At 55.5% G+C, this 22110-nt stretch overlaps 1 protein-coding gene across 3 annotated transcripts in view; it reads left to right on the top strand.

The window, feature by feature from the left end:
• The window catches only part of Tbc1d2 (TBC1 domain family member 2), a 47465-nt gene extending 29705 nt beyond the window's left edge, over positions 1–17760 (top strand). Inside the window, exons 1-9 of one of the 3 annotated variants that reach the window (XM_036177242.1) lie at positions 2464–2912; positions 3515–3539; positions 5618–5728; positions 6675–6856; positions 7470–7946; positions 12774–12894; positions 14993–15178; positions 15679–15800; positions 16357–17760. In XM_036177242.1, coding sequence (XP_036033135.1) covers positions 2854–2912; positions 3515–3539; positions 5618–5728; positions 6675–6856; positions 7470–7946; positions 12774–12894; positions 14993–15178; positions 15679–15800; positions 16357–16564 — 1491 coding nt within the window. In that variant the 5' untranslated portion in view covers positions 2464–2853 and the 3' untranslated portion in view covers positions 16565–17760. Of the gene's footprint in view, positions 1–646; positions 1031–2463; positions 2913–3514; positions 3540–5617; positions 5729–6674; positions 6857–7469; positions 7947–12773; positions 12895–14992; positions 15179–15678; positions 15801–16356 lie in introns of those variants that run through there. The other 2 variants (XM_036177243.1, XM_036177241.1) reach the window with 2 other exon arrangements.
• Positions 17761–22110: the final 4350 nt, after the last annotated feature.

Raw genomic sequence — 22110 nt, 5'->3', positions numbered from 1 at the left:
GCCTGTTCTGGATCTTGCTCTGTAGACCAGGCTGGCCTCAAACTCACAGAGATCCACCTGGCTCTGCTTCCTGAGTGCTGGGATTAAAGGTGTGCGCCACCGCCGCCCCACTGCTCTTCTCTTAAATAGACATGGATAAGTCAGAGTGTGGGTTCAGCTCCTAACAGAGAAGCCTCAGAACGCTATAGCCTAAAGCAAGTTCAGAATTTCTTTTGTTCTCTTGCACTGAAGAACCCAGATGACAATAAGTAAGCCCGGGCTGGTGAAGGTGGGCAGCTCAGCATGAACTTCGGCTTTGGGGGCTGGGGACTGTTCTCTTCCACTCACTTCCCAGCCAGAAGGAAAGGGAGCAGGACCCATGGAGCATGTTTCCAGTGGTTTCTCAGGGGTAACCACATCTGCTGCTCATCCATGTTAAGGCAGAACTTGCTGGGATGTATTTTGTGTTGTTTGTTTTGTTTGTTTGTTTGTTTTTTAACCAGATAGCCTGTGCTCAGCTACCATTCTTGTTGGACCAAGGAAGCAGAAAGGAGTGCTGGAATAAGATGTCCAGGGGAGTTGCTGGGCACCGCAGAGTTTGGAGGTCTGGGATAGTATGTGCCTACCAGGGCTTCCCGGCACTCATGGCTGCTCCGTTCCCATGCAGGAGCTGGTGGTGATCCTACACAAGGCTCTGGAGGCTGCCCAGCAAGAGAAGCGAGCATCCAGTGCGTACCTGGCAGCCGCTGAAGACAAGGATCGGCTGGAGCTGGTCCGCCACAAGGTGCGGCAGATCGCAGAGCTGAACCAGCGGGTGGAGAATCTAGAGCAGGAGCGAGAGCGCCTGGTGCATGAGGCCGGCCTGCTGGAACAACAGGTGCAGGCGCTTCAGCAGCATGTGCAGCTACTCATGGATAAGAACCAGGCCAAGCAGCAGGTCATCTGCAAGCTCTCCCAGAAGCTCACCCAAGACCTCGAACAGCCAGACCAGCCTGCCAGTGCTGCCAATGGTGACTTCCTGAGCCAGCAGGAGAGAATGGAGCACCTGAAGGTAGGCACCTCTCTCCGCCCAGCCTGCTGTCCTGGCCTCTGGGGGCCATGAGTAGCTTTCTAGTTGGGGTAGAAGTCCCCCCTCATTCTGGACCATCCAAACCAGAACTAGGTAACAAGAAGAGAATTTCTCTTCCCTCCTTCCCTTTTTGAAGGCCCAGTGCCATTTGACTTTTCATGCTGTGCAGGGCCTCTGAAAAGTGAACAGGTTCCCAGCTTATCAATTTAGAGGTGAAAGAGCCCAGTCTGGGGCCTGGTTTACACAGCCTCCTTCAGTGCGATTCTGCTGCCCAGGATCCCCAAGGTGCCGAGGCTGCCCCTCAGTGCGGTCTCACATGTAGAACAACCGACCAGAGCTGGCTATGGCTGACCCCAGGCAAGGGCAGTAATCACCACTGAGGGCTCTCCACATGCCAGGACTGTCTCCAGTGTTTGCTGTATCAGCTCACTGTGGCCTGTACCAGCCCTGCAAGGCAGTGGCTGGCAGGTCCTACTTTTGCAGCTTCAGGTGCTGAGGCCAGGAGCAGAGATGCTTGCCTGTGAGGCCAGGAGCAGAGATGCTTGCCTGTGAGGCCAGGAGCAGAGATGCTTGCCTGTGAGGCCAGGAGCAGAGATGCTTGCCTGTGAGGCCAGGAGCAGAGATGCTTGCCTGTGAGGCCAGGAGCAGAGATGCTTGCCTGTGAGGCCAGGAGCAGAGATGCTTGCCTGTGAGGCCAGGAGCAGAGATGCTTGCCTGTGAGGCCAGGAGCAGAGATGCTTGCCTGTGAGGCCAGGAGCAGAGATGCTTGCCTGTGAGGCCAGGAGCAGAGATGCTTGCCCGGCAGCTGGCACAGGGGTGGGAACAAGACTAGGCTAGAGCTTGTGTATGATGACTGGTCTACCTGCCCACACCTCCCAGCCTCTCTGTACCGCCTTCCGTGCCTCGCCCTGCTTCTGTTCTCTGTTTTCATCTCTCTTGTCAAGCCACCCCAACTCACAGGGACCACCTGTGACGCTTAGGAATATCATTTGTGGTGTGATACCTGCTGTGGACACAGGCTGCTCTGAAGGCTGTGACGGGCTGCCAGAGCACCAGCATTCCTGAGGCTGAGGATAGGTGCTCTTGACCCTCTCTGTCCCTAGGGACAGCACACAGAACCAGGGCCAGTCTGGTCCCAAACACTGCTTCTCATGGCCTCCCATGTTCTTGCACAACTCGAACCCCAGAACGGCTGGGTGGTGGGAGGGAGAGAGACCAGCATTGGTGAGTGAAGCGTGGCCACTGCTCACCCTGTGAAATGAGCTAGCCCTGGTGTTGAGTCGCCTTGCTAGCTGAGTGCCTTTGGACTTTGGACAAGTTCTCGTTCTCTCTCTCTCTCTCTCTCTCTCTCTCTCTCTCTCTCTCTCTCTCTCTCTCGGAAGTGGCCTAAGTATTCCAGAGGCTGAAGAGTCCTGACAAGGATGGAGAGGACTTGAGATCCATACTCCCATCCCAGCCAGCCAGAACTAGCAGGTACAGGACCGCTGTTAGCCTGAAGCCAACAACTCTGTAGGAATACAGCAGAGTGAAGAAGAGCTGCTGAGGCCGCTAGAAAGCCTCTGGCCATGCATGCGGTGGAGGGAGCACTTCTTGTTGTCCTACGTGCCGGGGGCCTCCTTACCTCCTTCCTCGTCAGGTGTCCACTCTTCTAGTCCCAACAGAGCAGCACGGGGCTGAGACATAGATCAGCTGGACAGTTCTGGAGTGCAAGAGCTGCCCCCGGGAGCCAGAGTGTTCTTCGCTCACGCCTGTGGAAACATCATTTGTCTAGTGAGGTGTGAGGAGACTGGCCGCCGTGGGGTTTTATGCTTCTAGATCATGCTTCTGAGCCCATCCTGTGGCCTGACAGAGCTGCATGGACTAGGTGTGTCTTAGTTCGTAGCTCTTAGAAGGCCCATCAATGGCCCTCCTCATCATATGTGAGCAGAGAGTGCTCACATTTCCTGCTTGCCCGAGACAGGCACCCAGCCTTAGGGAAAGGCCCTCTTATCCTGTCATTTCAAGAGTAGTGTCACTGATCTCTTGAATTTCAGAGCTGGGGTGGAGGGGTATTTGCTAATACTAAGCTCGTAACCCCAGAACTAGGAGGCGGGAAGGTTAGGAATTCAGGGCCATTCTCAGCAGAGAGTTTGAGGCCAGCCTGGATTACATAAAGTCCTGTCTAGGGCTGAGGGATTCAGAGATGGGAAGACTGAGGACCTAACTGTGCAGAAGCACTGCCAGCAAGTACAGTGGGGTGGGGTGGGGGTGGGGATCCTGGTCCTGGTTCTACAGCATGGGCAGCAGGGTCATGGTAGACTCAGCTCCCCCTACAGGAGCATTGCCATGAGAACCTGAGATGTCTAATCCTGCACAGGCTGCAGCAGGCTCTCCTTCTGGGCCCCTTCTACATGTTTTCCTCTTGCTTTGCTTGTGACTTTGTGTGGCTCTTTTCTCCTCTGAGGTCTCTCTTTTTCTTCCCTACAGTTCTGAGCCAAGGCGCGCACCCAAGGTAGGGCACCAGTCTGATTGGTGGCTGCCCAGCGGCCATTCTTGCCCACTATGCTCACACCCACCTCCCTCTCTGGGCACTGCTTAGCTTCCCTTTGACCCAGAAATGGGCACCCTATATGACAAATCCATATTCTCAAAGTCTGAGGGTGCCTGTGCTGAGCCTGGGTAAGGAAGGGGTGTGAGCAAGATGCAGGAGTGGGTGTGCTCTGGGCAGTCAGTTTGCTGAGCACCTGCTGTGGGCTGAACACTCCCAGGTTGGGATCCTTGCTCTTCTACCCCAGCGGTATCATTGAGGGGTTCGCCTTCTAGATCCTTGTTTCCTCATCTGTAAAATGGGAATAATGCTACTTTAACACTCGTCACCCACAGATGGCACACAGGGGAACTGGGGGACTGACAGACACTTTATTCTCTCACCTGGATGCTTGCGGCTTCCCCAGGTGCTGGGGAAGAGTCCCATGATCAGCTGCAGCAAGGCTCCCCACAGACTGCAGGAGCAGGTGGGCTGTGGCAGCCATCTTATCTACCTCACATACACACAGTGACTAATGGAAACACTTTCCGAGCCTATAGCCTAGGACTTCTCTCCAACAGGAAAGGGAAGGCTTCATTTCTCAGGGGATGTGAGTGTGCTTGAATGACTTCTGGAATATTCTTCTCAGTAGAATAAAGATTGTGAGCCACGGCTGTAGCTCTGAATGGCTCCTGCTGGCTTGGCCAGCTTCTCATCTGTCCAGGCAGCAAGCTATCGCTCCCTGTGCTGGACTGTGAGGGGCAATCTCAAGGCTCGTAGCTGTTTATCACTGTAGCTTCATACGCACAGGGCTCACATTTAAAAACAGCAAAAGAACAAGGACTAAGTCAGCTATAGGAAATTTCCCAATAGAATAGCCATCAGTCAGTAAATAATAATAATAATAACTGTTGGAACTTGGCACGGTTGCACATACCTGTGTGTCCTAGCTGTTCTAGAGGCTGAAGCAGGAGGCTGATGAGTTAGAGAGCAGCCTGGGATACATAAGGGGATCTTCTCAAACAAACAAAAAACAAAGAGGGACCAGGTATGGTGGTATATGCATATTGCCAAGACCTGCATAGCTTTGGGACTGACCTGACAAGGAAAACAAGGGAATGAAGAAATGACAGATGCAGACAAAAGCTGGGATGGGATGGGCCAGTGTGCTCGGACTCCCATGGGTCTAGACATCGGTGTCCTTGCCATGGCCATGGCCACAGTAGAGTCAGGACCTCATCCACTCTGCACAGCCTGTAGTCCTAGCACTTGGGAGACAGAGGCAGGAGGGTCTGGAGTTCAAAGCCATCTTTAGCAATGTAGCAAATTTGAAACCAGCCTGGGATATATGAGGCCTTGTTCAAACAAACAAAACCAGGAAGGAAAATAGAAAAAAAGAAAAAGAAAGGTCTGGAAGTGTGTGGCCCCGTGCAGAGCCCATCCTCAGATGCCAAGCAGGCTGGGGTTGAGTCCTAGTGTCAAAAGTAGTCAAACAAATAACACCCTTGAGCACAACACAGTCATGTTTACAAAGTGATACTTGACAAAAAGCAGTCCACACACAGCTGCAAATACCTGGCCTGTGTACTGACCTAAAAACAACCAAAGCAATATAGGGGTGGTGTCTTATCCTAGAGTTTGAGAGGTGGGGGCAGGAAGTGGAGGAATTCAAGGTCAACCAAAGCTACTTAGGGAGTTGGAACCAGCCTGGGCTACCTAAGACCTTGTCTGAACTAAACAAAACAACATGAATATGGAGACACAGGCCTGCGTGCTTTGCTGGGTCTGTCACTTACTTGGTGTTGCCTGTTAGCCATGTACTGCCCCAGCTGCTGAGGGGGGATTCACAGACGTCCTTTCACAGACGAGAAAACACAGGGTCCAAATGGTTCCGAGATGGCCTAGGGCTCTCCCTTCATTGAGCTGAAGAAGTCTCTCAGACTCACTTTCTCTGTAGTTTTGGGGATTTCCCAAGGTAGGAAGCTTTGGCAGCTCCTTTGAGGATGACTTCTCCAGAGCAGTGTGTCTGTGGTACTGCTGCTGATCACCTTGCCCTTTTCCAGGATGATATGGAAGCGTATCGGACCCAGAACCGCTTCCTCAACTCCGAGATCCACCAGGTCACCAAGATATGGAGGAAGGTGGCAGAGAAGGAGAAGGTCCTGCTGACCAAGGTACCAGGGGCACATCTGTGGTCTGACCCCTCCCTGTCCCCTGCCTTCCCCGCTCCACTTCCCTGGTCCCCTCCAGCCCCTCACTCCTGTGGCTGCTTTGCAGAAGGTAGACTTGGCAGTTGGGAGTCTGTACCAGAAATCCCTGCAGTGCTGAGGTCAAGACAGGGGAAACTCTCTATGAGAAGAAGGAGGTGGGCAGGAGAGACAGGAGGGGAAGGCCAAGGTAGGGTTGGATTGAAGTGTCCGTGGACACATGCAAGTGGTGCCTGGGCAGGACTATAGTGTTTGCAGTCTCAGCAAACTCCTCAAGGCAAAATTCCACCACCCCCATCTCACAGAGACAAAAAGCAAGGCCCAGAGAGCCCACCCGACTCACCCAAAACCATCTGACCTGTGTACTGAAGTGGAGGTAGGGGTGGGGGTGCAGGGGCACACCCTAGGCTGAGGAAGAGGGTGCCCAAAAGCCCAAGGGAGGAAAGTACAAAGTACGGGCAACAGGGGGTGCCAGGGCAGTATCCTGCCAGCCGCCACCTGCAGGGAGCCGTCTCTGTGTCCAGTGCCTGGCAGGGCTTTAAACAGGGCTCGCTGCTCCGTGCCAGAATCCTGAGGAGACCCTGTGTCACCCCTGGTCCACAGTTGAAGACTGAAGTATGGGGTGAACCGGCACGTTAGCTGTCTTGTCACAGGCCACACGGCTTGTCTGAACCAGGATGGGATTCCACGCCTTACATGAGCCCTGCTGTGTCTGCCCCTCGCTTCTCTTCCCCCTAATTTTAAACCCAGCTCCCTCCTCGATCCTGGTCTCTGCTACTTCCCTTGCCCTTCTCTCTCTGCAGCTCCAGGAGGGGGCGGGCAGGGAGAGCTGAGTTGGGAGGGTTTGAAGCTGATCAGGGGCTTTGGCAGCCTGAGCGGTCCAGAAGCCTGACCAGCTGTTCCTCTCCTGCAGTGCGCCTACCTCCAAGCCAGGAACTGCCAAGTCGAAAGCAAGTACCTGGCCGGGCTGCGGAGGCTACAGGAGGCAGTGGGGGCCGAGGCTGGTGACTTTCCTGAGCTGCTGCGGCAGCTGGTCCAGGAGGCACTGCAGTGGGAAGGAGAGGCCTCGGACAGCATGGAGCTGAGCCCCATCAGGTGAACCCAGTGGGCAGCCGGGGAAGGGCTGTGGGCACGGTGATCACCGTGGCTGCTGCCGCTGGCAGCCACATATGCCAGCACTACATAGCTGTGGATTCCCCAGGCTCAGGCACATAGTTTGTGGTGGCAGCTGGCGGGGGGGAGAGGGGGCTCTGTGGAGGCACACAGATCACCCAGTCACCACATCCATCACTACCCAAGCTGTCTCCTCCCGCTAAACCCTTGCTGAGCACAGGAAAAGGGGGAAGCTGTGTGGTATGGGCTCTGGAGATCACGGGCAGGAGTCTGCCTGTTGTACTGTGTGCCCCTAAGCAAGGTACCTTACCTTCCTGCACCCCATATTCAGCCCCCGTGTACGGACAAAGAGCCCTGCCTCACGGGCTCCCTGGGGATGACCCAGATGGCACACACAGGGCACACAGTGAATTGCAGTCCCTAAGTGCATGTCTCCTGGGCTGCATATGGGCCCTTCTAGTTTACCAAAGGGATCTTCCTCATCTTCAGGAAGCAGAGCAGCTAAACTGAGGCTGGGCCCTGGCGTGATCTCAATGCACCCAGGGTGGAAGCCCATGTAGGGAGAGCCGTGCTGATGTGGCCTTTTTGCCAGCAGTGAGTATGATGAGTATGGCTTCCTGACGGTGCCGGACTATGAGGTGGAAGACCTGAAACTACTAGCCAAGATCCAGGCCTTGGAGGTGCGTTCCCACCATCTGCTGGCCCTCGAGGCTGTGGAGCGGCCACTACAGGAGCGCTGGGCTGCCCTGACGGAGCTCATGCCCTCAGCGGAGCTCAAGCAGCTGCTGCGGGCGGGTGTGCCCCGGGAGCACCGTCCACGTGTCTGGAGGTGGCTGGTCCACCGCCGTGTCCAGCACCTGCACTCTCCAGGCTGCTACCAGGAGCTCCTGGCCCGGGGCCAGGCATGTGAGCACCCTGCCGCCCACCAGATCGAGCTGGACCTCAACCGGACCTTCCCCACCAACAAGCATTTCACCTGCCCCACCTCCAGCTTCCCCGACAGGCTCCGTAGAGTGCTCCTGGCCTTCTCCTGGCAAAACCCCACCATCGGCTACTGCCAAGGCCTGAACAGGTAGGAAGCACAGCACGTGACACAGCCTTCTCTTCCCTGCACTGTCTTGCAGCTCAAAGCCCAGGGCCTTATCCTTCTCCCCTGACAGGCAAAGAGAGGGCCCGTTCATGGCTGAGCCGGGCTAGGGTTCAGGTCCTCGTCCCCAGCCCTGGTTTACATGTGGAACAGGAGTTTGTAAATGGTGAAGAAAGAAAGCAGGCTTGAGGGGCAGAGGTCACAGCTTGCCTGCCTGCATTCTTCCTGTGCGTCTCTTCCCCTTGGGACTGCTCCCCACCCCTCTGCAACCACACAGGCTCCGGCTTCTCCCTCTTCACCTCGTTCGTCATCCGCCTCTCGATGGGGCAGTCTCTGCCACTCATTCTTTGGACATGTTGGCTCCATCAAGGCTGCCTAAGTTGAGACCTCAGCCCTGGAGCCTCCCTACCTCGCCCCTCCCTTCCCACATAGCCTTAATCCCTCATAGCCAGGCTTGAAATTCTAAAAGTGGAGCGTGAGTGGTCCAGCCTGGATTACTGTCTGCTTGGCTCCAGTCAACAGCAGAGGGAGAGGTGATCAGAGAGAGATCGGCTTGAGGAGGGGACCACTCAGTTAGTAGAAGTGGCTGTCTCCTCCACCACTGGGGGCTCTCATGAGGACCCTGGTTATTGCCATAGAAATTGCATAGTCTCATACATTTCCCAAAGCAAGTTTGACTCAATTTAGTTCCAGCACACATAGCCTCGTGCTAGATTTACATAAGCTGTCTACTCTCCCTTCAGAAGAGGTGATGTGTGACATTTATTTAGCACAGAATCAGGCTCCGAATGTCCTCACTTGGATTTCAGTGAGTCCCAAGGGCGGAGATTTTCTGTATTCCTATCTCTGATCTAAATGTGAGTGAAATTGAGCATGTGTATGTAATCCCTGGGATTTGTGAGTTAAACTCCCAGCAGCCATGCAGCTCAGTCCCCAGCCCTCAGCAAGACTGTCAGGCTGGATTGTTGCTCTGCCAGGGACAGATGATGACCATAGACAGCAGCCTGCCCACTCAGTCCCAGCCCAGCAAGACTGAGACTCTTTCTAGATGCGTTAGGCTCCAGAAGGGCACGTGAAGGTTCTTTAGGAATAGCTGTGAAGGGACGGCAAGATCTCCCAGAAGATGAGGAGGCTGGCTGCCATGCTTGATGAGCTGAGCCCCAGGGTGGAACACACCTGGCAGAGGGGCCGAATCAACTCCCACAAGTGGTCTTCTGACCCCATTCAGCACAAGCCCAGCACACATATATATACACGCCCAAATAAATTAATTTTAAAAAGGTTAGGAGGGCCTAGAGAGATGGTGTCTACTTAGTGTTTCTCTTGTGATAAACCACCATGACCAAATGCAGCTTGAGATAAGAGGGTTATTTCAGTTTACTGCTTGTAGTCATCATCAGGGAAGTTGGCAGGAACTGATAGAGAGACCATGGAGAAACACCAGTTACTGGCTTGATCCCATGGCTTGCTCTGTCTGCTTTCTTAGAGCACTCAGGACTACCTGCCCAGGGGTAGCCCCACCCACAGTAGACTAGGCCCTCCCACACCAAACACTAATAATTAAGAAATTTAATCATGAAAATGTCCCACAGGCTTGCCTGTAGGCCAGTCTTATGGAGGTATTTTCTCATTTGGGATTCCCTTTCCAAATAACTAGCCTGTGTCAAGTTGATAAAAATACTAGCCAGCATTGATAGTTTGGTAGTTAAGAGCACCTGCTGCTCCTCCAGAGGACTAGGATTTGGTTCCCAACACCCACATGGTGGTTCCCAACCACCCATAACTCCAGGGGATCTGATGCCCTCTTCTGGCCTTCATGGATACAGGCACATAAATGTGCTGAGCATAAACCCATATAAGTACACACACAGATGTCCATAAAAATATCTAAACAAGTAAAACAGTGAATGCTAATGAATTCTTGACCAAAAATAAAAGGAGGAGGAGTTAAGAAAATGGGTCTGGTGTCAGAGACCTATAATCTTAGTTACTCCAGAGGCTGAAGCAGGAAAATCACAAGTTCAAGGCCTGTCTGGACTATTGTTGAGTTCAAGGACAGCCTGCATGATTTAGTGAGTACTTTGTCTGGGGGTTGCGGGGGATGCCTGAGGATATAGCTCAATGATAGAATGGTTGCCTAGCATGTGCAAGGCCCTGAGTTCAATCCCCAGCACCCTCCAAAAACTGGAGGTTAGGAGGGAAGGCTGTGAGGGACCAGAAGCTCTGGAATTAAGCGAGTGATAGGTTTTATCTGTGACCCTGCAGATGGGAATGAGCACCCTATTTTCTAGCTGAGACCTGAGATGTTGAGGAAGCTGTCCAGAATTTCACCATGCATGCCATGCATGGCAGCTCTACAGCCCCTGTCCCTGGATTGCCCCCATACTCAGTCCTTCATACAACCTACCCTCTTAAGTGGGAGCTGGGCCAGAGAGGATGCTGGGCCACGCCAAAGCCTTCCTGATCCGTGTGTCCTTTTTGGAGACCAGGGGGACTTAACCACACTGGGGCTCTGGACTTCGGAAGTTGGTCTCATAGTAGGAGGGCCTTGAAGTTAAAGTTAGCCACAGGGACAGAATGCCCTGTGTAAAAAGCAAGTCAGCACAGGAGGACAAGAGGAAAAGGGCAGGTGGGTTTCAGTGCATCTCTCTGTGCTGCCTTTATTTAAATTGATACACAAGCACACATGATTGGTATCACGCAAATATTTATGCCATTGCTTTAAATAGAAAGCTAGTGTACTGGCGCCTGCCTGGATCTCAAGAGAGGTGTGTTTTGCAGCTGCAAGCCCCTTATGGCTGTCTGTCACCATCTAGCGGTCAATCTAAGAACTGCATGCATTGTGTCAGACTAAACAGTCTTCACTTAGGGCAACAAAATCCAGCTTGTTCCTGAGGTCACAGATAATGTGAAGATGTCGAACGCCAACTTAGAACAAGCGCTTGAAATCCATTTCCCCATGAAAATAATTGGAGTGTGTTGGATGTAGTTCTTCTTCACCATCTGCCCACGCCTTTGCAGGCCTGCTCTGTTGGTAGCCCCTGAGCAGTGGCGAGCCCTAGGGGACTAGTCTCCGGTAACTGGCCTTATGTATGCGGAAGTCTAAACCAATACTGACAGCAGTTCCTGATCTGAGGACGTTCTTGGGCTTTGAGGGAGTAGGTGAGCTAGGGTAGACAGCAGCAGGCTGGACTTTGTGTCCTGGATTCTGTCCCCTCTGCCAATAGGCTCTTGAGTGATGGCCACTTTTGCCTTCTAAGTTCCAATTGCCCCATCTGTGTGGTAAGGAGTTTGCCTTGATCAGAGGTGACCCACGGGAAGAAGAATGGCCTAGAGACCCGTTTGAAGGAATTGCTGGCATAGTATCCAGGCTCCATAGCAAAAAGTTCCGTGATTAATTACATATGTCTGCCCTGGGCATTGATAGAGTGGTAGTTGATACACAGGATACTTTCTGTTCTTGAACTCAATGACCTCTGCAGGTGCCCTCCCCCAGCTCAGAGAGGGCAGAGCTTCCTTTGTCCCAGGAGACCTGCTGCTGTTTTTCTCTTTTGCACTCGGCTCAGACTCAGGAGGGTTTGTATAAACATGTAAGCCAGAGCAGGGAACAGTTCCTTTCCAATTGCTGGGGAAGGAGGAACACACACACATACACACACACACACACACACACACACACACACACACACACACTTGTAAGAATCAGCCCTGGTTCTAAAGTCATGAACCTCAAAAGAAAATGGAGGTCATGAATTCAATCTATGAGGAACCCCAAGAAGCATAAATACCTGGCTCTGAAAGGGCTCTGCAATACAGGCTGTGGTGTTGCACACCTGTGACCCCAGCATCCAAAGACTGAGGGCCGAAGGATTTCAAGTTTTCTAGGCCAACCTGGCTATATATCAAGACTATCTCAAAAAAAAAAAAAGTTAAATAAAAATCAAAGCTTCTTAAAGTCCACTGAGAGCCCATGACCTTCAGTGAAGGCCCCCTTCTCCCTACAGGTGCCCTGAGGGGGGCTGCACCTCATGTGTGATGCACAGAAGGGCCCCATGGTCCCAAGAGCCCCCTGCATCAGAGTCTCCCGGGGGCTTGGGCTGCAGGCTGTCCCGAAGCTTTGCTGAGACTGAGCACAGTGAGCCTCCAAGAGTGGCTGGAATGAGCAGTGTTCCCGGGATGTGGGACCTTGTTTACACCGGTCCATGGAAGATATGCTGGGGATTGTGTTCTGGGGTTGGCCCTGGATGTGGCCCCTCAGGGAAGGTGGAAGAGAAGAGCGTTCTCTGGGAAGATGTCCCCACTCGGCTCTAGGCTTGTGTCTGCCCCGCCCCGGTCTCAACGGGACCTCAACTGGGTGAAGGTGCACAGGGGTATGCCAGTGAGTGGGGCATGAGGTCTGTTCTCACCTGGGCCCGGGCAGCTCTCGGCATGCCACACACTGGGTTGGACACCAGATGTGTTGACAGCCTATGGGGCTGACCATTGGTCCTCATCCAGTCCTGATGACTATAGGAGGCTGAGGCTCAGAGAGGCTGAGTAGTTTACCCAAGGCCACCCAGGAAACAGTTAAACGTAATCCGTACCCAGGCAACCCAGGCTCGGAGCCTCTGTTCTGAACTGGTCCACATCGCTCTGAAAGTCAACCTGGGCATCCTCCCCCAGCAGTGTCTCACCCCAGCTGCCATGACTACCAGCCTGGTAGAGGGGTTGCACTAGGTCAGCTAGGGCTCAGCCCTGGGATCCAGGATGCCGCCTCTACCATGCAGTACCACAACTGCTGTGGGTCACTCCAGGCCTCTCCCTCTTCTGCAGGCTGGCGGCCATCGCCCTGTTGGTCCTAGAGGATGAGGAGAGTGCTTTCTGGTGCCTGGTAGCCATTGTGGAGACCATACTGCCAGCTGAGTACTACAGCAAGACACTGACAGCCTCTCAGGTGAGCTGACTGCATCTCCCGGGGAGGCTCCATGGTAGCCATTTGAGGTAATCCCTAGAGGAGTTCCTTCAGGCCAGCAGGTCCTGGGTCTCCACCTCTCTGAGGCCTAGAGGTTCCCAGTGAGCTGAGGGCCTGTAAGAGTGTGAGGTCCTGCCCACTGGAGGTATGTTAGTCCACTGGTGACATCATACCACCGGGAAGAGCTGCTTCCTGGGGAGGGGAGAAAGAAACTGAAGTCCCTTGCCATCCAGCAGTCAAGAACTGAGAGAGACCACAGGATGGTGAGACAGGTGATGAACGGGCTGGGGGTGATGGCCGCCGTCCCTGCACATGCTTGCAGTTATGCCATATCCCTGGGGGGTGTTGCTGCCCTCAATCAGGCAGAGCAGGGTTCACGGCCCATTGGCTGTGTGACCTCCCGCATATCACTACTCTGAACCCCAGGATTCTAGAATAGGAATAAGGTCACCGTGGCCTTAAAAATTATATAACTGCAAAGTCCTGTCCCGGTGCCCCAGTGCCCCGCCCCACTCTTGCTGAGGCGGCCTTCTGCCTTGTAGACCTCATCTTTGACACACCCAGCCTCCCCCTCACCTCCCCCTCCTCCTGTCCTGCCTCACACCCATCCCTTCTCCTGGGCTGCCCTTTGGGTGGCAGGGGTCATGTGCAGCTGCAAGGAGAGAGAGCCAGCTGGGACTGCATCCGGCCTCACAGAGAGGAAGGGCCTAAGAGTGGTGCCCAGTCCCTAATGTGTCAGTGCTCAGGCTCTTCCCAGCTCTGCCATCCTTGAGTTTGTCACCCAGAGGTTTCCAGAGTGCTGCACCCCGCCCTTAATCCTGTGGTCGAGGTGTATGCCAGAAGAAGCAGTCAAGGGTGGGGCAGTCAAGGGTGGGGCTGACCCTTTCAGTCCGCCATTTCTACTTCCTGCTTAAATCTGGTGGTGAGAACTGTATCTTAGGTTTGCCCTCTGGCTGCAAGGCAGGCTGGGAAATGCCATGTTTCACCTCTGGGTTTTTTTTTTTAAGATTTATTTATTTATTATGTATGACTGCAGGCCAGAAGATGGTTGTGAGCCACCATGTGGTTGCTGGGAATTGAACTCAGGACCTCTGGAGGAGCAGTCAGTGCTCTTAACCTCTGAGCCATCTTTCCAGCCCCCACCTCTGGATCTTAATGTCCCTGAAAGGGAAGTGCATTGAGAAGCAGCACCAAGCTGACTTTCGGCTTTATTTTGGTAATGGAGAATTTGCCACATTCAGAACAGTAGAGAAAATAGGCAGCCGGGCTCCCCACCTAGTGTCCCTGGTCACCAGCAGAGGGAAGAGGCCTGTCCCTGCCTTGGTGTGGATCTCAGGCAGTTCTTTGACTCCCCTGGGGCTCTGGACCGGTCATGGCCTCTGCTGCTACCATGCTTCTGAGTAAGGGAAGAAAGGCTACCCTGAGTTCTCAGCAGAGCAGTCCTGAAGCCAAGACAGCCACGCATGGGGAAGCGGTCACTGTTCTAGACAAGAAGGAGCAGGAGAGGACACTGATCAGGACACTGCTGGGGAGGAGGGGGCCGCTCTAGGGGTCATCAGCCATGTCCAGGTCCCTAGCAGCAGTGGCCTTTAGCGTCCTGCTCTAAGGGGATTCCTGCTATCTGAAGTGGCATGCCACTGTTCTCCCCCAGTATCTGTCACAGGCCCTCACTCCAAGTGTCTGCCAAGTGTCTTAAGGGTCAGGCCAGTATGGGTCCAGAGAAGCCAGCAAGATGCTCCTGGTTTTCTGTGCAGATGAGCATGAGACTGATTTCCTCGAACTGCCAGGGACATTGGCTGAGTGAAGGGGCCAAGAACTTACCCATAGAGAGACCCCCTGCCAAAGCCTGTTTCTCTGCCTGGGCATTTCACCTGTGTTGGGAGCCATGGTGATGTCACTACACCTGCCTCACACATACTACACACACACACACACACACACACACACACACACACATACACACAGCGCCCCTGGTACAAAGTAGGCCCAGCCAAGCAGTTCTGAGCATATAGACTGATGGGGCCTGAAGAGCAGGCGTGGAGGGAGACAGCAGATGTGACCGGCCTCTGCTGTCCTACAGGTGGACCAGCGGGTGCTCCAGGACCTCCTCTCAGAGAAGCTGCCCCGTCTGATGGCGCACCTGGGGCAGCACCACATAGACCTCTCCCTCATCACCTTTAACTGGTTCCTCGTGGTCTTTGCCGACTCCCTCATCAGTGACATCCTCCTGCGAGTCTGGGACGCCTTCCTGTATGAAGGGACAAAGGTGGGTATGCCTGGGCCCAGCTGCCCAGCCAGGCCCCACAGAATGGAAAGCCTGCCACCTGTCAGAGCCCTTTGGGACGTCTGAGAGCAGAGCTTCTTAAACTAGAAAGTGTTCTGTGCAATATGAGAGGACACAGTGGCCCCACCTTTAAAGCCTGGGTCTGCTCCAAACCTTGCTTATTACCTTGCCAGGAGACCTTGGTGGGGGTCGGGACTAACAACCCCTTACCTCCAGCAGGGCAGTGCTTCCTTGTGCCTTCTTGTAGAGGGGTCAGGTATTCGGAGACCAGACACAAAGCCATGTTTCAGGCTGTGCTCCCTCTAGGGTCTTCTGCCGCCTGTTCTTCTAGCCTTCTCCCCCAGCCCCTGCCTATCCCCACACACACCACATACACCCACCAGCCTGCCAGGACCCTCCACATTCCCAGAGTCTCTGGGCTTCTCCCTGCACAGTCCCTGCCTGGGCTCCTGCACCCCACTGAGCCCACACTGTGCCCTAAGGTGGTGTTCCGCTATGCCCTGGCCGTCTTCAAGTACAATGAGGAGGAGATCCTGCGTCTGCAGGACAGCCTGGAGATCTACCAGTACCTGCGTTTCTTCACCAAGACCATCTGCGACAGCCGGTGAGCTGCCCACCTCTCTGTCACCACACACACACACACACACACACACACACACACACACACACCACCCACCCCTTCCCTAGCTCAGGCGTCCCAGGGGCCATTCTGTCTTCAGTCCATCTGTGTCCTTGTATGGCACGCAAGCTCTCCAGCCCACCTTCACCCTGCCACCAACACCCAGGCTGTGGAACAACCAACCCCAACATGGCTTGGCCTCTGGTTTCTCCTACTTGGAGCATCCTGGCCACTTCCTCCACTGCCCCCCCCCCCACCACCACCATCACCATCTTGGGCCTGGTCCATTTCCTCAAAGCTAAGCTCCCTATCCCTCCTGCAGGAAACTCTCCTGAGCAGCCCTTCCCTACTGGGTCAGGTGCCTGCTGAGCTAGCTCCCTCCAGCCTCAGCTCTGGATGGGAATGGTCTCCCCTTCCACCCCACCCTCTCACCCTGGAAGGTAAGCTCCAGAAGGCAGGGCCACCATCCCAGAGTGGATGGGTGTCAGGGCAGGCCCAGAACCAGCAACCACTGCACTGGCTGACGGTATCTTCCTCCCAGGAAGCTCATGGGCATCGCCTTCAATGATATGAACCCCTTTCCCATGAAGCAGCTGCGGCAGCTGCGGGCAGCCCACCGGGAGAGGCTGGAGGCTGAGCTTCGGGAGCTGGAACTGCTGAAAGCAGAGTACTTGGAGAGGCGGGCCTCCAGGGGCAGAGCAGTGCCCGAGAGCTGTCTCAGCGAGGATGAGGGGGAAGGTGATGGCTGACCTGCCTCTCGGCTCCCCGAGGCCGTTCTTACCTTTGCCGGCAGGATCCGAGAATACAGGCATGGGCCAGAGGTCTGTGTGACCCTGGAGAAGGCCCTTCTCCTCGCTGGATCTTAGTCTCCCTACGGACACTGCTTGCTGTGAAGCCATTGGTCGGAGTCACTCTGCGTCTCCCAGGCTTGCCAGCCTGTACCACAACACCACAGAGCACTTTACCATGGAGGGAGGCGGGGTACACTCCGGGTCACCTGGAGCATTCTCTGAGGCATGACTGTCTCCCTTTGGTTTGGGTTTGGTCTTTTGAGACCGGGTTTCATGGAGCTCATGCTGGCCTCATACTCCTATGTAACTGAGCCCGGCCTTGACCTTTCCTGCTCTTCCTGTCTGAGGCCTGTTGGCACAGACAGCTTTAGGACAGATGCATTCTCATTACCAGTACTCCTGGGCAGGCCGAGGGTCAGGGAATGCTCCCACTGGCACCCTCTGGCTCAGGGTCTTGGTCACCATTCTTGTGGCACTCCAAATTCAGGGCCTACATTTCCAGGGCCTCTGTCTCTCTGGGCACAGCCCCTCTGAAGTGCCACCTGACCCGTGTTGAGACCACCCTGCTCGACGGGACTGTTTCTGGAGCCTCATGCCTGAGCCTTCCCTTTTGTTTACAGCCCACTGGGGACATCCCAGGGGAAACCCCTCCCTGCCACCCTGAGAAACTTGTTGGGGACAGGACAGTGGGTCCCAAACAGCCATCCACTCTGACACACCCGTCTTGTGGGGCCAACAGGGCAGGGTTGGGAGAGCGGGCGGGGCTGCAGCCCACCTGGCTGGCAGAGCGAGTTGAACAGTTTTATGGCCCAGCGTAGCCCTGTTCCTCGCGTTCTTCCTGGTCTTTTCAGCTGAGGGCCACCCCGTGTGTCCTCCCTACCTAGGACAAAGGCTTAAAGGGGTACAAGGGTCCATATCTCAGTGAACCCGCTGCCATCAGAGCCTTGAGCGTGGCTCTCAGAGGGTGGGGGTGGACTGGGGGGAGCTGTAGTCTCTGTGGAGGCTGTTATGGAAACTCCCAAAGTCAAGGCTCCCGTGGAGCTGGGACAGCACCTATTGTAGTACAGGCCCTGTCAGCCCTGAGAGCCATGGTGTGAACCTGAAGGCTTGGCATGCCTGGTACCCAGAGTGTCTCTGTCTGTCTATTGTGTCTCTCTCTCTCTGTCTCTGTCTCTCTCTCTGTGTCTCTCTCTCTGTGTCTCTCTCTGTGTCTCTGTCTCTCTCTCTGTCTTTGTCTGTCTGTCTCTCTCTCTCTCTCTCTCTCTCTCTCTCTCTCTCTCTCTCTCTCACACACACACACACACACACACACACACACACACACCCCAGCTCCTGGCTGAAGGATTCCTGTGAGCACCCTGCACTGGGGGCTTGCCTGCTGCCTCTGCTGAGGCCTCTTACCCGCAGACAGTTTCCATAACGTAGAAACAGCAGGAGGGAGGTCTGGGGAGCTTGGCTGCACCCTGACGGGCACGGTAACTCTAAAGTGGGTCCCAGGTGAAGAGGCAGCCCCAACCCCATGGAGCATGCCAGAGAACGAAAGTGGATGCTGGTGCCTAGTGCAGGGAAGCACCCAAGGCCACCGGTGAGCAGCCGCCCTACCTGAAGGAGACATGGCTAGATCAAACGGCCGGTCGGGTTGGTCGGCACCAGCTCCTGGACAAACAGTGCCTTCTGCCCTCTCTGCCACTCCCTCCCCCCACCACCGCCCCCACCTCTCCTCTTCCTCCCTTCTCCCTAGAGGGGGCTCTGCCAAGCGCTTGTGCTCCTCTTTGGGACACCAGACCAGCTTTCCTACCGAGCTATGCCTTAGAATCCTGAAGGAGCGGGCTTTGTTCCAGCGGCGCTGCTGGGGCCATGGCGTCCTGAAAACCGTGGGAGGGTTAGGGTTCTGGGACTAATTCCTTCTCCAGCCCCGAATGAGGAGGCAGGCTGAGAACAGCTTGTCCTACAGCACTCTCACCCGGGTCAAGCTCGGATGACAGGGCACAGAGAAGTTAGTGACCTCCAATGTCACACAGCAGGGGAGGGCGGGCCTGTGGGCACACCCATAGGGTTAACTCTAAGAAGAGAAAAGGAGTCAAGTGTGGGGGGGGGGGGGGGGGGGGACGACACACTTCTGTCCCAGCAGTCCCAATACACCCTGGGCTACACAGCCAGATAGTGTCTCCAAAAACAAACCAATAAAAGGAAAACAGATGCCTGTCTGAACTGCTTGAACTGCAGCAGGGATGACAAGGGGTACAGGGTGGCTGGAGCCTGAGACTATCTGGGCTGCCGCTGGGGCCAGTCTGCCCCTCCCTGGGGCAGGAGCCTGGGGCCCACCCCCAGTGTCAGGTTCCTTGCTCGCCCCACAGCTGTTGCCCCTTCCCCAGGGACCACTGCTTCCTAGGCTGGAGGATCTGATCCCACAGCTCCACCTTCCTACCCAGAACAGGCATGGGACTCCATGCTCCGCGCCCCCCCCCCCCAACCCTGGACCAGCAGGCCTTATCAAAGAACAAAGGGACTGGGTCAAAGGAGGGGCCTGGGGACCTGATAAACTCCACGATCCCTGTGGGAGGGGCAGACTCCCTCCAGATTACTCTGCTTACAGACCCTTGCCCTAGGGGCTGTCTTCTCTCCCACCCCGCCCCCACCCCAGACAGGGCACTTTCTACAGCAAACTCCGAGTAACAAATAGATGGAAATAAAGCGGCAGATGGCATGAAGCAATGTCCTTGTGACCGATGGCTCTCCCCCCTTAGGACAGAAACACTCTCATTACCAGTGTGCCTCTTGGGGCTCCATGGCCCCACCCCCAGGAACATGGAGTCGGGCCTGGTCCATATCTTCAAGTTAGTCCTTGTCACTCTCCCCACCCCCACCTGTTAAACCAGGCCCTGGTCAGTTGTGCCCCTTATGTGTAACATGAGTTGTCAGGGGCCAGTCTTACCTTCTGCCACACCTGAGCCAGGATTAGGAGGAGGTAAGAAACAGGCAGAGTCCCTCCCTAGGCACAGAAGGAGCATGCCAGGTTCCAAGCCTCTCCCCTGATTTATAGGTCCGTATGCTCGTGGTCCCCAGCCGCCAACTGGCCCTGACACCCATGAACAGAGGTTTCTTAAAAAATGATCCGGAAAGGGGACGGTGTGAGCAGAGCCTCGGGGCAATGATGTTGGGAGAGGCGCTCCCGAGACCCTGGCCTCAGCCTTTAGTGAGTTGGAACATTCAGGTGACTCAGCCCACCCCCAGATAACACCTTAGTTGGCCTAACATGGTGGTACAAATTTATAATCCAGTTCTTGGGAGGTGGAGGGAGACAGGATGAGTTTGAGGCGTATTCTTAGTTCCTAGACAGTTTAAGAGCAACCTGGGCTATGTGGGGACCGTGTCTAAAAGAGTAAGAAAACAAATAGGCTGGCAAAATGGCTAAGTGGGGAAAGTGCTGGCCACAGAAGGCTGGCAGCCTGAGTTCTATCCCTAGAAACCATGTTTAAAAAAATCTGATTTTCAGCTCTCCTGCTTGGAGAAGGGAGTCAGAATTGCCCAAAAGCCAAGGGACAGCCAGTCTGGAGAACGCAGCATGGCAGAAACAAGAGAAACCCTGTCTCAACAAGATGGAAGGAAAGAGCCAACTCCTGAAAGACTTTCTCTGACCTCTACACAAAGGCACATGCACACACATGTAAACAAATGATTAAAAAAAATCTTTTAAAATACTGTGGACCCGTGAATGCCAGGTGCAACTGTTGCATGTCCACATCTGGTATATGCTATGTACCTCTACCAGTGCAGCTCCAAGAGGCCCAGTCGGGAGCTGCCGGGAGGCTTTGATGTAGGGAACTCTCAGCTGCACGCAGGGGAGTGACCCAGGGCACTGTGATTCAGGACCCCGAGGCAGGCTGTTCTAAAGAGCCCAGGGACTCCACCAGAGCTGCGTGTGGTGGTGTACTCCTACAACCCCAGCTACTTGAGGCTGAGGCAGGAAGATAGCGAGCTCGAAGTCAACCTGAGCAACTTAGTGAACCCTTGTTTCACTGAAAGAAAAAGAGTTCTCACAGTGTAGCTCAATGTTAGAACACCTGTCTGGCATGCACAAGACCCTGTGTTCAATCCCATAGTCACAAATGCATGCATACACACACACACATTAAATTAGTTAATGGAGCCTACAAAGAACTTAGCCAATCTCAACTTCTTATCTATAAAACGGGGCTATTATTATGACTAGATTGAAGGAGTTGGTAGATCAAATGTAATAATACGTCAATATATGCAGTACCTACTATGCGCCAGGTACTGCGCTAGTGCCCTCCTCCCTGCCCCCAAATACATCACTACAAGACACGAAGAACTCTTTCCAAGATAGGTGGTGTGGCGTGGCGTGGTTATGAAAGACACGACGTTCCATCTTCCACGTTCAGTGTGCTCAGGGCTGATAGCGGGCTAGGCGGGGCAGCAGCGCCCCCTACTGGCAGCCACGGGAAGGGTCTCCCTCCCGGGTGCGCAGCCGCCCTCTGCTCCCCGGTTCTCCCGCCGCCGAGCCGCGGTGCCGGCGCCCGCTGCGGGATCCAACCTGGAGCCACCTGGGAGGCAGACGCGGTGACTGTCTCCATCTCAGCAAGGGGAAACTGAGGCTCGCGACCCAAGTGCCACCAAAAGCCTGCGGCTAGAGAGTGCGGGAGGCGAGAGCGTGTGCACGCGGGACGGGATCCGAGCTGCGGGCCACCGGCGGCGCACAGGCGGGGCCTCCCCGGCCCGCCCCGCCCCGGCTCCGCCCGGCCCGGTCCCGCCCGCCGGGCTTCGCGGGGAGGCGGCGGCGCTGGGCGCGGGGACTCGGCGGGCGGCGCGAAGCGCGGAGCGGGAGCCGGAGCCGCCGCCGTCGCCACCTGCGCGGCCGCCAACAAGGTAGGGCGGGACCCGGCCGGGCGGGACGCGCGCTGCGCCCGGGCTGCGGCTTGGCGGCGGGAGGGATGCTGCCCCCGGCGCCCCGGAGACCTATCTTCCAGCCCCGCGCACGACCTCACACAAAGCCCTGCCCCGCTCCGGTCCTCAGTTTCCCCAATGGGATAGCGGTGCGGCCGCCCCGTCAGCGGGTGACTAGTTACAGCGACCCCCAGGTTTGGGTTCCAGAGGCTCGGAGCTAGTCCGCACCGCCCGCGCCTCCTGCCGCGGTGAGCGGCCCGCCCTGGGCGCGGCAGCCAGTCCCGACAGGCCCTGGTGTGGCCCTGGTGCCCCGTGGACTCGAGTCGTGATTGTTCCTCTCCTGGCGGGGTTACTCGCGGGGCGTCAGTCCCGGGAAACGGTGGAAGAGGGAGCATCCCCACGTCCCTGCCGAGGCGACCTGGGCGCGCGGGTGGGGCGAGCAGTCTGCCACCCAGGCCAGCCTCATCGCCTGGAACTGGAGGAGGAGCCCCCCCGCTGGCGGTGGCCAGACCTCAGCCACAGACCTGCCTAGACCCAAGCCTAGCAGACACCCACTCTGCGTTCAGGCAATGGGGAAGGATGGCCTGGTCCGCGCC

The sequence above is a fragment of the Onychomys torridus genome, chromosome 2 (assembly GCF_903995425.1).
Source record: "Onychomys torridus chromosome 2, mOncTor1.1, whole genome shotgun sequence".
Lineage (NCBI taxonomy): Eukaryota > Metazoa > Chordata > Mammalia > Rodentia > Cricetidae > Onychomys > Onychomys torridus.
Note: the sequence above shows the minus strand (reverse complement) of the source record. Positions and strands in the feature narration are given on the sequence as shown.